Below are 16,485 nucleotides of genomic sequence, written 5' to 3'. Positions count from 1 at the left end.
GGGGAGGGTTGGTCTGTTTCCACTGCTCCCTTCTATTCCTGAAGTCCCAATACTCCCTGCTGCACTAAATTCACAGGGAAGGGCTTGTGGTTGGTCGTGTTGTAGACATCTAAGGGATTCCACCTTAAGTAGTGAAGAAAGCATTTTCTGAAGAAGGAGGAAAAAAAAAGAAAGCATTTTCTGTATTCCTATTTGTCATGCGTAAATATTATTTGAAAAATTGTCTCCACATCCTTTAACAGTTTATTAACTAATTTTTTTTTGTTAAAGAATCTTTGGAATACCATGTATATTTTATATATTAATTCCTTATTTGATACAGGAACACATAATTTTGCATGTGTTTAATTGTGCTTTGCAGATATTGCTCCCCCACACCTGCTTTTCTGCAAAGTCCATGTTTTTGGCAACCCTGCATTCAGCAGGTCTAGTGCCACCATGTTCCTAGCAAGCTCAGGTGCTTGTTACTAGTGCTTAGCAATTAAATATTGTTAATGAAGTTTTATAGACTTTGCTTTTGAGGCAGAGTCATTGCATTGTTCTTAGCCTGCAGTATAGTATTAACATACCTTCATTATTCCCAGGGAACTCCAACTATTTGTGTGAATGTGTGTCTATATCGCAATATTAGCTTTATTGTGCTGATCACAGGTGAATCCACAATATCTCCAACAGATTCCTTCATATGATTTGCGAGTATTTTCTCCCGTCCTCTTGATTGCCTTTCATTGCGTTTTGTTTATTGCTGTTGTACATTGAAGACGCTATTTTTCTTTATTTGTTGCAGTGTGGACTGTTTATTTTTTCTATTTTGTGTGGTGGTTGGTGTCACATTCAGAAAATCCTGTCCAAAACAAACCTCCAGAACTTTTCTCCAGGTTGTCATGAGGAGTTTTAAGTTTTAGCGCTGACATTTGATTCTGTCCTGCAGGTTGAGTTAAATTTTATCAGCAATGTCCAGCTTTGTTGTTTTACATGGGTATGTTGATTATTACCAGCCCCATTCATGGACGAAACTATCTTTCCTTCCTTCTGTGGCTGCTGCTTTGTCAAAGATACTTGAAAGTCTGTGCCTGGGCTTATTTTTGTGTTTTTTGTTCTGTTCTGTTGATGTATGTGTCTGTGTTTCTCCAGCAACACACTGTTTGCTTGCTTTCTCTTTGTAATAAATTGAAGACAGGAAGTGTGATGCCATCAGCTTTGTTCTCCCTCACGATTGATTGTGTTAATGGAGGTTTTGATTCCTTTGCAAGATTATCTATTCATTTCTTTGTAAAATACCATTGGAATTATTGGGATTGCATTTAATCTGTAGATTGCTTTGTGTATTACAGCTGTCTCCACCATATTTCATTTCCAGACCCATGAACACAGGTTGTCTTTCAACTTATTTGTGTTTTCTTCCATTCCTTTCATCACTGTTTAATAGTATTCAATGTACAGATATTTCACATTTGAGTTGAATTTATTCCTGCAAATTTTATTGGGTTTTTTTTGTTATTTTGATTTGTTTTTAATATATCTTAATTAATTTTTTACAGAGAGAAAGGGAGAGGAATTGAGAGTTAGAAACATTGATGGGAGAGAAACATTGATCAGCTGCCTCCCGCATACCTACCACTGGGGATGTGCCCACAACCAAGATACATGCCCTTGACCAGAATCAAACCTGGGACCATTAATTACGCAGGCCGACGCTCTATCCACTGAGCCAGACTGGTCAGGTTCCTTCATTACTTTTCTATCAAAGAATATATTGTTAGTGTGTAGAAATTGAACTCGTATTTATAATGTTTATGTTGCATCCTGTAACCTTTCTGAATTTAATTCTTTATTCTTCTATTATCTTCACCCGAATAGTGAGGTTATTTTTTTCAGTGATTGTTATTTTTTATATTAAATCTTTATTGTTCAGATTATTACATTTGTTCCTCTTTTTTCCCCCCCATAACTCCCCTCCACCCAGTTCCCACCCCACACTCTGCCCTCACTCCCCACCCACTGTCCTCTTTCCTAGGTGCGCAATTTTTGTCCAGTCTCTTCCCGCATACCCCACACCCCTTTCCCCCCCAAGAATAGTCAGTTCATTCCCTTTCTATGCCTCTGATTCTATTATAATCGCCAGTTCATTCTGTTCATCAGATTATTCACTTGATTTTCAGATTCACTTGTTGATAGATGCGTATTTGTTGTTCATAATTTGTATCTTTACCTTTTTCTTCTTCTTCCTCTTCTTAAAGGATACCTTTCAGCATTTCATATAATACTGGTTTGGTGATGATGAACTCCTTTAGCTTTTTCTTATCTGTGAAGCTCTTTATCTGACCTTCAATTCTGAATGATAGCTTTGCTGGATAAAGTAATCTTGGTTGTAGGTTCTTGGCATTCATCACTTTGAATATTTCTTGCCACTCTCTTCTGGCCTGCAAAGTTACTGTTGAGAAATCAGCTGACAGTCGTATGGGTACTCCCTTGTAAGTAACTGACTTTTTGTCTCTTGCTGCTTTTAAGATTCTCTCTTTGTCGTTTGCTCTTGGCATTTTAATGATGATGTGTCTTGGTGTGGTCCTCTTTGGATTCCTTTTGTTTGGGGTTCTCTGTGCTTCCTGGACTTGTAAGTCTATTTCTTTCACCAGGTAAGGGACGTTTTCTGTCATTATTTCTTGAAATACGTTTTCAATATCTTGCTCTCTCTCTTCTTCTGTCACCCCTATAAATCGGATATTGGTACGCTTGAAGCTGTCCCAGAGGCTCCTTACACTATCTTCATATTTTTGGTTTCTTTTTTTAGTTTGGTTTTCCGGTTGGGTGTTTTTTGCTTCTTCGTATTTCAAATCTTTGACTTGATTCTTGCGATCCTCTAGTCTGCTGTTGGGGGTCTGTATAATATTCTTTATTTCAGTCAGTGTATGCTTAATATCTAGTTGGTCCTTTATCACAACCTCGAGGTTCTCATTAGATTTCTTGAGGGTCTCATTATGTTTATTGGTGGTTTCTAGAAAATTATTGAAAAACCTTAAAAGTGTGGTTTTGAACTCTATATCCAGCAGTTTGCTTTCCTCCTTTTCTGTCATTTGTGTCTTGTGACTTGTCTCCACATTTTTTTATGCTTTGCTGTGTCGATAGAGTGGCTTTCTGTGCTAGGTGTCCTCTAGGGCCCAGTGGCTCAGCCTCCCCAATTACCTAAGGTGGACACTCTTGGTGCACCCCCTTGTGGTCTTTGTGCACAGTCTTGTTGTAGTTAAGCCTTGATTGTTGTAAGTAACAATGGGAGGGATTGACCTCAAGGCAAATTGGCTGTGAAAATCAGCTGTGTCTACAGGGGGAGAACTTCTGTGCTGGAGACACCCCTCCGGGGCAAGACTTGCTTCAGTGGGGCTTTGGTGCTCACTAAGTCTGCCCCCTGAGTATGTCCTTTATGGATCTGAGGAGCTGCAATCTGGATGGTCCCACTCTGACCATGGGGCACACTGGCTCCTGGATATTTAAGGAGGTGCTAATCTAGCCACTGCCTGAGGCTATCCAGCAGGAGCCAGCTGTGAAGCAATGCAAGTTACCCTGGGGCCTTGGGCCAGCTGCAGTTTGTTAGGTAATTATCAGATTGCAAAGGGCCAGGCCTTTCATATGCAAAAGCCTAGTGGCTTGGTCGGAGCTGGGTCCCAGGGGATCAACAGGACGGAGCGAGCAGTTATGGTTGCTCTCAGTCCTGCCCTCAGAGGCCCTGCTTCTCAGTGTCCCAGCCATTGCTGCAAGCACCCCTGAGAGAAAGCTGCCCTCCAATTCCGACCAATGACACACAGCCCAGTTTCTCCCATATGAGTCTGGGTCCCCAGAGACTTGCCCGGAATTGGAGCTCAAAGCTTGAGACTCCCTCCCGATTGAAAAAGACAACCGTGTCCTCAGACGCCAACCCTCTCCGCATGCGCCTCCGTACCTCTGTATTTTACTTCCGCACCACACCTCCTCTGAGTCTTGGTATGCTTTTCTCTTTCCTTTTAGTTGTAGAATTTCCACTCAGCCAGCCTTCCTGTGGTTCTGGATGATGTCCTTTCTGTCTTTTAGTTTATTTTTGAAGTGGTTGTGCGAGGCAGCAATCTCCTGTGTTTACCTATGCCGCCATCTTGGTTTTTCCCCTCTTCAAAGTTCTTAATTAGGATAAATCCTTTCATTTTTCAGGGTTACTGTGTGGTAGAGTTGGATCTTCTTTTTTTTTTTTTTTTTAGATATATTTTATTTAATTTTTACAGAGAGAAAGGGAGAAAGATAGAGAGTTAGAAACATCGATGAGAGAGAAACATCGATCAGCCGCCTCCTGCACATCTCCTACTGGGGATGTGCGTGCAACCCAGGTACATGCCCTTGACCGGAATCGAACCCAGGGCCTTTCAGTCCGCAGGCCGACCTCTATCCACTAAGCCAAACCGGTTTTGGCTTCTTTTTTTTTTTTTTTTTAATATATTTTATTGATTTTCCACAGAGAGGAAGGGAAAGGGATAGACAGATAGAAACATCAGTGAGAGACAAACATCGATCAGCAGCCTCCCGCACTTCCAAGGTACATGCCCTTGACTGGAATCGAACCCGAGACCCCCCAGTCCCCAGGCCAATCCTCCATCCACTGAGTCAAACCGGTTAGGGCAGAAGGTACTGTTTTGCACATCCTTTTATCCAAGTGATACAACCACCAGCAGTAACTGAGAGTTCCAGATCCTGCAGATACTTGCCAATAATTAATATTATAAACCTATTTAATTTTAGCTATCCTGGTAAGTAAGTCCTGGAGGAACAAATTTGAGTTTACCTGGAGAGATGATATTGAATATATTTCATATATGTTTTGAGATTTGGATATTATCCTTTATCAATTTTTCTTTACATTTGTGTTCTCTTTCCTGAGGAGCCTTGATTTTCCCCATATTGCTGAATGGTATTTCCACTGGAAAAAGGACTCTGTTGACAGTTCTTTTATTTTTAGACTTTATGGTTTCCAATGGAAAACCTATTGTCATGAGAATTACTTTTTCCTTATAGATGAAGTGCTATTTATCTTTCAGAACTTTCAATATTCTTTTTTTTGTTTATATTTTTCAGAAATTTGACTATGATGTGGGTGTTGATATCTTTGCGTTTATCTCATTTTGTATTTGCTCAACTTCTAAAATTGGGGATTTCTGTCTTTTGACCAATTGGAAGAGTTTTCAGCCATTATTTCTTCAAGTAGTCTTTCAGCTCCATCTTCTTCCATTTCTTCCTGGACTCCAAATGTTACAGTTTTATTTTGTGGTCTGTTTTTTGTTGTTGTTGTTATGATTCCACTGGTTCCTTGGTTCCGATCTTTTTCTGTTGCTGTTTTCCAGCCCGTTTTCTCTCTATTCTCATTGGATATTTTTATGGTTATATTTTCTAGTTCCCTGAGTGTTTCCTCTGTTTTATCCTTTCTGCTTTGAGCCTATTTACTGAGTTATTTATTTCAGTTATTATAGTCTTCTGTACTATAATTTTCATCTGGTTTTTCTTTATAGCTTCATTTTCTTTGTTGAGACTTTCTATTTACTTGCCATAACTTTCTTTTTTCCCCCTTTAAGGATGTTCAAAATCACTCATGTAAAGATTGTTTTGATGGCTGCGTTAAACTTATTATCAAATAACTCTATCATCACTAATAGTGTTAGTCTCTATTATCTTGTTTATTCAGTTTTAGATCTTTCCGCTTCTTTGTATGACTAATTTGATCATTGAAACCTAGAAATTTTGAGCATTATGAAACTCTGGATCTTTTCAAGCCATTTCATCTGGGTTGCTTTGTTACTGCTCTGGTAAAGGGAAGGGTGAGATGCCATCTCATTATCTCAAGAAGAGAGTACAAGTCCAGGTTCCCCACTTGGCCCAAGGTTTGTAGGGGTGTGTGTGTGTTGGGGAGGGGTGGGGGGGTCAGGGAGGAAATGGGTATTCATTATTGTTCTGAGTTGGTGGGAGTTCTGGCTCCCTACTAATCTTCTGCCAATATCTCCCCAGGTGGAGGGATAGGTCTTCCTTGTTTCCATATCCTACAGTTTCCACTTACATGACACGGAAATGACTCCTTCGCGGGACTGACTCCCACTTCTGACTCCAGCCTGGCGCCGCTGGACCTCCAGATTTGGCAGTCAGTGCTGGGTCAGGATTGACTTCCAGTGTTTGGTTGTCAGTTTGGTCATTTAGGCCGCCAGGGCCCCTAGCTATTTATATAATTAGATTCCTTTTACATAGAGAGGAAGAGAAATGGAGAAAGAGAGAGAGAGAGATTGAGTTGGGGGCGGGGGGGGGGAATCAGTCGGCTGGCTGCCTTCTGCACACATGCAAACCAGATATGAAAACCTCATTCTGATATGTGCTCTAACCGAGATTGGAACCCTCCACCCTTTGATACACTGGAGGATGATCCATCCAACTGAGCCACACTGACCAGGGCATTCTGCGGTGTTTAAAATAAAAAGTTTCCAGTTTTTTAGAGAACAGGCCACTAAGATCAATGAGAATAGAAGCACAGTGGCTGATAGTGGTAACGCTAACCCTTTATTTTTATTTATTTATTAAAATATATTTTTATTTGTTGATTTGTTGATGATAGCCAGTCTGACAGGTGTGAGATGGTACCTCATTGTTGTTTTGATTTGCATCTCTCGGATGATTAGTGACTTTGAGCATGTTTGCATATGTCTCTTGGCTTTCTGAATGTCCTCTTTTGAAAGGTGTCTATTTAGGTCTTTTGCCCATTTTTTGATTGGATTGTTTATCTTCCTTTTGTTAAGTTGTATGAGTTCCCTATAAATTTTGGAGATTAGGCCCTTATCAGATATGACATTGGCAAATATGTTTTCCCACACAGTGGGTTTTCTCGTTGTTTTGTTGATGGTCTCTTTTGCTGTGCAGAAGCTTTTTATTTTGATGTAGTCCCATTTGTTCATTTTTTCTTTAGTTTTAAGTGCCCTAGGAGCTGTATCAGTGAAGAAATTGCTTGGGCATATGTCTGAGATTTTGTTGCCTTTGGATTCTTCTAGAATTTTTATGGTTTCCTGTCGTACATTTAAGTCCTTTATCCATTTTGAGTTTATTTTTGTGTATGGTGTAAGTTGGTGGTCTAGTTTCATTTTCTTGCATATATCTGTCCAATTTTCCCAACACCATTTATTGAAGAGACTATCTTGGCTCCATTGTATATTCTTGCCTCCTTTGTCAAATATTAATTGAGCATATTGGTTCGGGCCAAAATATATTTTTATTGATTTCAGAAGGGAGAGAGAGTGAGAGATAGAAACATCAATGATGAGAGAGAATCATTGATTGGCTGCCACCTGCACGCCCCCCAGCAGGGACGGAGCCTACAACCCGGTCATGTACCCTTGCCCTAAATGGAACCTGGGACCCTTCAGTCTAAAAGCTGATGCTCTATCCACTGAGCTAAACCAGCTAGGACTAATCCTTTTGTTTTAATACATTTTTATTGAATTCTCAGAGGAAGGGAGACAGAGAAAGAGAGACAGACAGAGAGAAACATTAATGATGAGAGAGTATCACTGGTCAGCTGCCTCCTGCATGCCCCCTTCCTGGAACTGAACCCACAATAAACTCGGCCTGTGACCTTGACTGGAATGGAACCTAGGACCTTTCGGTCCCCAGACTGACACTCTATCCACTGAGTAAACCAGCTAGAGCTGACCCTTACTGTATTTATTTATTTACTTAGTCAGTTCGTTAGTTAGTTAGTTATTATTAACCCTTGTTTTTGACCTTAGGTATTCTCAAATGTGCTTCCTCACCCAATTTCCTGTCATCCTTTCTATGCAGTTGTCCTTATTTGGTATTGTGTATTCCTTTCTGTCTTCATGGTACTCTTATTCTCATTTCCTGTGGGATTTGTTTCTCATGGATAGCTGTCTACTTACTCTGGGATGGGGAAAGATTCTCTATCTCTCATTCTGCCATCTTGCTGATGTCACTCTCATAGCTCTTTTGTCTGTGATCTCCTTTGTGCTTTGTTGTTCTACCACAGTGCTGACCATCACTCTTTTTAGTTTTTCTTTTAAGATTTGCATCATTTATTCCACGCAGTGGCTCAACTGGCATTTAAGAGGTAGAATCCTTTGTGCATCACAGGAGAAACATGACTTTTTCAATGACAGGCTAGACCCTGTGGCAGTCTTGCCTTGGTGAAGGGCTGTGGGGGCAGTTTTCATGCCTGGGCTTTGTTACATTCATAACTAGGAACCCATTTTTTTCAACAATGTTTTCTTACCGTTGCCCACTACTCACCCAATTCTACTTCTTCTTGCTTAATGTTGACACTTTTCGGTTTTAATACTGATCATTCCACTCGGATTCCCAGCCCGTGGATCACCTTAACCTCTCTAAACTTTGCACCTCTACCTCTTTCACAAATCTATCATTATTGCACTCCAATACTGTTCCATGCCTTCAGGCCTTAGAGTGCACATGTATTATTATATTGGCGTTGAACATCACGTGCTCTAATTTGATTGATCATTTATGGTTTTGAACACATTGGAATTATTTTACACAGACACATATCGCCAGCATGAAAGGTCCTAAAGGAAGCCATTTGTGGAGTAATAACGAGCAGACACTGCCTCTCTTCTTTTTGTGCCAGCCTATGCTTCTGTCCTCTCTTGGTGATATTTTCCTCATCCAGTGACCTTTTGGGCCATGTTATATATAACAGCCATTTCCTGAGAGTCTGACTCACTCGTCTTGAAAATCATTGTAGGGAATCATGCCTACTCATGACAGAGAAACATCTGTGTTGAAGATATTCTGTTTTGTTTTGTTTTTTAATTAAATCTTTATTGTTCAGATTATTACATTTGTTCCTCGTTTTTCCCCCCATAACTCCCCTCCTCCCAGTTCCCACCCCACCCTCCGCCCTCACTCCCCACCCACTGTCCTCATCCATAGGTGCACGATATTTGTCCAGTCTCTTCCCGCATCTCCCACACCCCTTTCCCCCCCAAGAATAGTCAGTCCATTCCCTTTCTATGTCCCTGATTCTATTATGATCACCAGATTATTTATTCACTTGATTCTTAGATTCACTTGTTGATAGATGCATGTTTGTTGTTCATAATTTGTATCTTTACCTTTTTCTTCTTCTTCCTCTTCTTAAAGGATACCTTTCAGCATTTCATATAATACTGGTTTGGTGGTGATGAACTCCTTTAGCTTTTCCTTATCTGTGAAGCTCTTTATCTGACCTTCAGTTCTGAATGATAGCTTTGCTGGATAAAGTAATCTTGGTTGTAGGTTCTTGGTATTCATCACTTTGAATATTTCTTGCCATTCCCTTCTGGCCTGCAAAGTTTCTGTTGAGAAATCAGCTGACAGTTGTATTGCTGCTTTTAAGATTCTCTCTTTGTCTTTTGCTCTTGGCATTTTAATTATGATGTGTTTTGGTGTGGTCCTCTTTGGATTCCTTTTGTTTGGGGTTCTCTGCACTTCCTGGACTTGTAAGTCTATTTCTTTCACCAAGTGGGGGAAGTTTTCTGTCATTATTTCTTCAAATAGGTTTTCAATATCTTGCTCTCTCTCATCTTCTGGCACCCCTATAATTCTGATGTTGGTACGCTTGAAGCTGTCCCAGAGGCTCCTTACACTATCTTCGTATTTTCGGATTCTTTTTTCATTTTGCTTTCCTGGTTGGGTGTTTTTTGCTTCTTCGCATTTCCAATCTTTGCCTTGATCCTTGTGATCCTCTCGTCTGCTGTTGGGAGTCTGCATTCGTTATTTCAGTCCGTGTATGCTTAATTTCTAGTTGGTTCTTTATCATAACATCGAGGGTCTCATTAGTTTTCTTGAGGATCTCACTACATTTATCGGCAGCTTCTAGACAGTTCTTAAGAGACCTTAAAAGTGTGGTTCTGAACTCAATATCCTCCATTGACAGTTTTGTCCTGTTTCTTTGTCTCCGCATTTTTTATGCTTTCTTGGTGCACCCCCTAGTGGTCTTTGTGCGCAGTCTTGTTGTAGTTAAGCCTTGATTGTTGTCGGCAATTCCGGGGGTGATTTGACCTCCAGGCTAACTGGCTATGAGAGTCCGCTGTGTCTGCAGTGGGAGAGCTTCTGTGCTGGATCTCTAGGGCGGTGCTAATCTAGCGTTTGCCTGAGGCTATCTGGCAAATGGCTCTGCGCAGGGCTTGGGCGGGGCGGGTCCCCGGGGCTCTACAGGACGGGCCAGAGCGAGCAGTTATGGCTGCTCTCAGTTCAGTCCTTCGGGGCTCTGCCTCACAGAGTCCCAGCAACCGCTGCAAACCTCGGAAGGAAAGCTGCCTTCGAGTTCCGACCGAAGCCAGGCAGTCCCTCTTCTCTCGTTTGAGTCTGGCTCCCTAGAGACTCGCCCGGATCTGGAGCTCAGAGTCTGAAACTCCCTCCTGATTGAAACCAACAACCACGCCCTCCGCTTCCAGCCCGCTCCGTATGCACTCCGCACCTTAGTATTTCACTTCAGCACTGTGCCTCCTCTGAATCTGGGTATGATATTCTCTTTCCTCCTAGTTGTAGAATTTCCACTCGGCCAGCCTTCCTGTGGTTCTGGATGATGTCCGTTCCGTCTTTTAGTTGTTTTTTGAAGTGGTTGTTCGAGGCAGCAATCTCCAGTGTTAACCTATGGCGCCATCTTGGTTTCTCTCGAAGATATTCTGTTTTTATCAGGTCAACATGCACTTCCCCTACATTTCCTTGTTTTCAGGTTGTTGCTGTGAAGAAGAGAATGTGGAAGTCCTGACTGAACAAAAGGTTTCTGGAAGATTGTCACAGGCAAGGAATCCAAATTTACCCTTGTCTTCCCAGAAGAGTCACCCTGTGAGAGTTGTGGGCTAGTCCTGGGAAACATTTTCCACGTGATGGAGCTGCAGGGAATACAACACAGACAGATACTGTTGAGGTGTGGGGCATGTGCAAAAAGATTTTCTTTGAGTGCAAAATTTCACCAGCAGCATGTGAGAGAGAAGACTTTCATTAGAGGTGTGGAAAGGCTGTCACTTGCAAACAGCTGGAAGTTCAATGTGTCCCACAATCATTTCACATGCAGGGATGTTGGACAGGTTGTCCTTAATGGGTCAGGAAATCTCCACCTAAGGGGTATTCTGCCCAGGGACAGTCCAAATGCTATTTTGATGCGTGGGCTGGCGTTTCAAATGAGAAAAAAATTATTTCAGCAGAAAATAATGTAAGTAAGACATTAGTTGCTCCCACACATTTATTCAGGAAAAAGGTGTCCATCTTGGAAGTGGTTGTTATGTATGCTCTTAATGTGGTAAATATTTTACCAAATTTTCTGGTTTTCATTTTCAACAGAGAGTTCACACTGGAGAAAAGCCTTATCAGTGTAGTGAATGTGGAAAATCTTTTACTGCTAATACCCACCTTCATCGACATCAGAGAGTTCATAAGGGAGAAAAATCTTATAAATGCGGTGAATGTGGAAAATCTTTTACAAGGAGCAGTGTTCTTCACTATCATCAGAGGGTTCACACTGGAAAAAAGCCGTATCAATGCACTGAATGTGGTAAATCTTTTACCTATAAGTCCAAATTTCATCGTCATCTGAGAGTTCACACAGGAGAAAGGCCTTTTCAATGCAGTGACTGTGGGAAATCTTTTACCCAGAAGACACACCTTCATCGTCATCAGAGATTTCATAGGAGAGAAAATCCTTTTCAATGCAGTGAATGTGGGAAAGCTTTTACCGCTAAGACCCACCTTCATCGACATCTGAGACTTCATTTGGGAGAAAAGCTTTATGGAAAAACTTTTACGCAGAGCACTGGCCTTCGTTATCAGGTAGTTCATACAGGAGAAAAGCCTTTTCAGTGCAGTGAATGTGGGAAATCTTTTACCCGGAGCACTCACTTTCGTTTTCATCAGAGAGTTCATACAGGAGAAACGCCTTATAAATGCACTGTATGTGGGAAATCTTTTAAAACGAGCAATGGTCTCCAATATCATCAGAGAGTACACACTGGAGAAAAGCCTTATCAATGCAGTGAATGTGGAAAATCTTTTACCTCTAAGACCATCCTTTGTCAACATCAGAGAATTCATTCGGGAGAAAAGCCTTATAAATGCAGTGAATGTGGGAAGTCTTTTATCCAGAGCATTGAACTTCGTTATCATCACAGACTTCATACAGGAGAAAAGCCTTATAAATGCAGAGAATGTGGGAAATCTTTTACCCATAGCTCCACTCTTTATTATCATCACAGACTTCATACAGGGGAAAAGCCTCATAAATGCAGTGAATGTGGAAAATCTTTTACACGTAGCAGTTCTCTCCAATATCATCAGAGTGTTCACACTGGAGAAAAGCCTTATAAATGCAGTGAATGTGGGAAATCGTTTTTTGCTAAGACCGACCTTCATCATCATCAGAGAGTTCATACTGGAGAAAAGCCTTATAAATGCAGTGAATGTGGAAAATCATTTCAAAGTAGAAAAGGTCTCCAATATCATGAGAGAGTTCACAGTGGAGAAAAGCCTTATCAATGCAGTGAATGTCAAAAATCTTTTACCACTAAGGCCGTCCTTCATCGTCATCAGAGAGTTCATACGGGAGAAAAACCTTATAAATGCAGTGAATGTGGAAAATCTTTTACAAGTTGCAATGGTCTCCAATATCATCGGAGTGTTCACACTGGTGAAAAGCCTTATCAATGTAGTGAATGTGGGAAATCTTTTACCCAGAGCACTGCCCTTCATTATCATCAGAGACTTCATACAGGAGAAAAGCCTTATCAATGCAGTGAATGTGGAAAATCTTTTACAAGGAGCAGTAGTCTCCAATATCATCAGAAGAGTTCACACTGGAGAAAAACATGAGTGCAATTAATATGAGGTATCTCTCAGCCAAATTTCTAAATTCGCTCTGCACATATGAGTCCAAATGTGAGAAATTTCTTAGATTTGTAGGAAATGTAGTTTCTTAGTTAGGACTTAATATTAGTACAAGAAAATTTGTGAGTCCTCATTTTTCTGAATTGTATCTGATACATTTAATCACCTACATTATGTAAAGTTCTCATAAGTGTTTTTGTTGTTGTCTTTGTTTTTATGTTGGAACACTATGTAATTATGTTGCACTTTCTAACATACAGAGATGTCCTGCCAGATCTATGTCACTGAATATTTCTTTTGAAGGTATTTTACGTGAACCACCTATAAGGTCCCTACAGATGGTGTCAATCACCATCCTCATGTGCCCAGGGAAGCAAAGTCTGTTGTCTTTTTTGTTGAAGAAAATAAGGAATACCTGAGCCCATAGTTCTTTCTTTTTTCCCTGTCATTCATTGCCACATAGGACTCATGACTGTTGGCCCCAGTAAACATAATGTTGCAGAGGGAATGCTTTCCCTACATGCCATTGATTAATTTATTGAGTGCCTGAGTCATCAGTGGAAGAACTGCCAGTCTCATATCTTTTTGGTTTGTACAATAAAGAAGGATTTTTCCTAAGACTTCTTTAATCTTGGGTGTTTTATTTACTGCGTGGGTTAGCTTTAAGGAGATTGGAGCTCTCCAAGCATGATGAGGTGAACAACTTTTATGGGGTCTCAAACCTTTTTGCCCTTGGGGCAACAGTATGGTGCAGAAATTAGCTCAGCAGTTTTTGCCTAATTTACACTGCTGCCCATATTTTCCTAGGAAATACTCTGGACTCTCTGATCCTCATGTGATGTCTGGATGCGTTGAGACACAGAGATCACTCCAAAGAGGGGGTAGTTGTGACAACCTCAAGTATGTCTGGGAGCATGAATTTTTTTCTTGTTTGCAAGGGATTCCAATACATGTGAAGGCTATGTCTTGCCCAGGTCTTGCAGAGGGCCATGTGCCCTAATGCCTACAATTTCACAGATGATGGTCACTGGTTTGAGGACAATGGCATTCAGGGGAAACCCTTTCACTACAGAAACGCTGACCTAATTATTGTTGGACGAGACTGCAGCCCATTAGATGGAATGGTCCTCACCTAACTGGGCATCCAGGAATTATTTTGGGGAAAAGACTATAAGAGCTGTGTGTACACAGATCGGAGGGGCCCCAGGCATGTTTATCTTTTGTGGAGCAGTCATTGTCATTGATTATAATCGAGATGTTTTGTGCCTCTTATAGCTTCTCAGATGTTCTCATCAGAGAGCCATTGGTGCTCAGGCAGTAAAACAAAGGTGGAAGCAAAGGCTGTCTATAGTGCAAGGGTGTGGCTTTTGTGGGTTTGGGTGAAAGTTCATTGTTTGTTATAGTTTCTCTACTGACATGAGACCCTCACTCAGAGGGCATATGAATGTGGAGTGAATATAGAGTTGCGAAACCTGTTCTTCTAAAGTAGATGAACGTACATTTGTTTTATCTTGAACCATTTTTACCAGCTGTAATGAGTAAGTTACATGTGTAAGTATAGTGTTTCATACATCTTGACATGTGCATTAAACTGAAACTATCATTATAGTCATAATGCTGACTATATGTTTTACTGTGTCATTGCTTCATGGCCTATTTTAACCTGTCCCTTTTCTTCAAAGCTTTCCTAGTTTCCGTGGATTTACATTCCATTTTCATAGAGAACTTTATTTTTTTAAGTATTTTTTGCTTTAATTGATTTTTCATATACTTGTGGATTTATTCAAGTTATATTAGTAACTAAACTTTTTTTCTGATAGATATTCTTTTTTAAAAATAATATATTTTATTGAGGGAAGTTTCCAGAACGCTTGGTGTGAGGTGGAGGAGCAGCTGCTGCCTGAGCTGCTCACAGCAACACGCTCTTTCCAGCTCCTCCACACCTGCCTCGGCCTTCTCACCGGCTGTCAAATATGATGAAAGCAACCACTTACTATGATGTTTTGGGGGTCAAACCCAGTGCCACCCAGGAAGAACTGAAAAAGGCTTATAGGAAGCTGGCCTTGACGTACCACCTTGATAAGAATTCAAATGAAGGGAGAGAAGTTTAAACAGATTTCTCAAGCTTACGAAGTGCTCTCTGATTCTGCTTCCTGAGTGTGTCCCTTATGTATGCGAGGAATTGAAGCCTGCCTTTTTTTGGGTTGGGCTGCAGAAGCACAAGAGTTTCTCTTTGTGCCACTGGCATGTCTTGGGCGGGGATGTAAATTGAGTAGGGCGGGGTCTCCGGGAGACACCAGGGCAGAGCCAAGGGCAATGGCATCTCCGCGACTCCCTGGCTCTCCGCGACTCCCTGCGCATCTCAGCGTCCCTGAGTGCTGGCGAGCAGCTTTGTGAAAAAGCATCCCTTACTCTCTGACCCGCTGCAAGGCCGTCCCGCCACTCCCAGTAGGGGTCTGGGACCTCAGAGTCCCGCTGAGTGGAATTGACAGTATGTAACCCCTTCCAATTGGAAAAAACCGTGCATCCAGTTGCAGCCAGCCTGGCGCGTGACTCCGCACCTCTGTTCTTGGAGCCTCTGCGTATCCTACTCAGTCTCAATGCTGTTCTTTATTTCCTTCCAGTCGTAGAGTTTCCACAGGGCCAGCTTTCCCATGGTTCTGAAAGACAGCTGTTTGTCTTATAGTTGGTAGTTTCGATGCCGTTGTGGGAGGCAGCATGCACAGGTCCGTACCCTACACCGCCACCTTGGTTCTCCCCCATCTGATATTTTCTCTTGGTACAAATTTCAAGAATTGTCACTGAGTCCAAGAATACATCTCAGGCTACTTCAATATATTTTAGAGATGAAGGCATAATTTGTTTGTATGCATTCCTTCTTTATTACTTTTTATATTTCCTTGTGGGCTCACTTGGCACCTTCACATAGTTGCTGGCACTTGAACAGGAACTTTTGTTTAAGTGTTGTTAGCACCATCTAGCGGTAGGACAGCAAAACCTGGTCATGGTGGTTCAGGTCTGTTGCTTGTTTTTTTACGCAGCCCTTCTAGGATCCTTTAACACGCAATGTAGACGATAATGGCCTGAAAGTGAACTGTGGCATGCACACTCGCCATGTTTGGCCGGGGCAGCCTCTCTTTATGCAGAGCCATCAGACCTCTCAATGGGGCCAGTGAATAACATTCACTGCTGGCATTTTATATACAGTAGTGAATGAGTGATGGACTGTAACGATAATATGCTCACTACTTGCTGTTGTTTTTGTTTTAATATTCAAGTATAGTAGTGTTTTAAAAGTTATATGAAGAATAAACTCAAATACTCAAATATAAAAGCTCTGAAAAGAATATTTACATATATTTTATTGATTTTACAGAAAGGATGGGAAATGGGTAGAGAGTTAGAAACATCACTCAAGCCATCAGCTGCCTCCTGCACTGCCCCTACTGGGGATATGCCTGCAACGGATGTACATGCTCTTGACCAGAATCAAATCTGGGACACTTTGGTCCACAGGCCAGCACTGTATCCACTGAGCGAAACTAGTTAGGGCTCTGATAGATATTGTTATCATTGATATATCACCATCAGTTTGTCCATTTT

The 16,485-nt window shown here is 41.3% G+C and overlaps 2 protein-coding genes and 1 long non-coding RNA gene across 5 annotated transcripts in view; 2 read left to right on the top strand and 1 right to left on the bottom strand.

Moving 5' to 3' along the window:
- Positions 1-14,415, bottom strand: part of LOC132216168 (uncharacterized) — a 21,056-nt gene extending 6,641 nt beyond the window's left edge. The window contains exon 1 of the long non-coding RNA XR_009448716.1: positions 14,295-14,415. This is a non-coding gene — a long non-coding RNA (uncharacterized LOC132216168). The remainder of the gene's footprint in view (positions 1-14,294) is intronic.
- The window catches only part of LOC132216086 (zinc finger protein 883-like), a 681,654-nt gene that overhangs the window by 3,588 nt on the left and 661,581 nt on the right, over positions 1-16,485 (top strand). The gene's annotated exons all lie outside the window — the stretch shown is intronic.
- Positions 1-16,485, top strand: part of LOC132216081 (oocyte zinc finger protein XlCOF6-like) — a 128,737-nt gene extending 112,252 nt beyond the window's left edge. Inside the window, exons 3-4 of the mRNA XM_059665141.1 lie at positions 10,739-10,806; positions 11,347-16,485. Coding sequence (XP_059521124.1) covers positions 10,739-10,806; positions 11,347-12,867 — 1,589 coding nt within the window. The 3' untranslated portion in view covers positions 12,868-16,485. The remainder of the gene's footprint in view (positions 1-10,738; positions 10,807-11,346) is intronic.

The sequence above is a fragment of the Myotis daubentonii genome, chromosome 15, assembly GCF_963259705.1.
Source record: "Myotis daubentonii chromosome 15, mMyoDau2.1, whole genome shotgun sequence".
NCBI lineage: Eukaryota > Metazoa > Chordata > Mammalia > Chiroptera > Vespertilionidae > Myotis > Myotis daubentonii.
The sequence above is the reverse complement of the archived record's forward strand: the minus strand, read 5'-3'. Positions and strand labels throughout refer to the sequence as shown.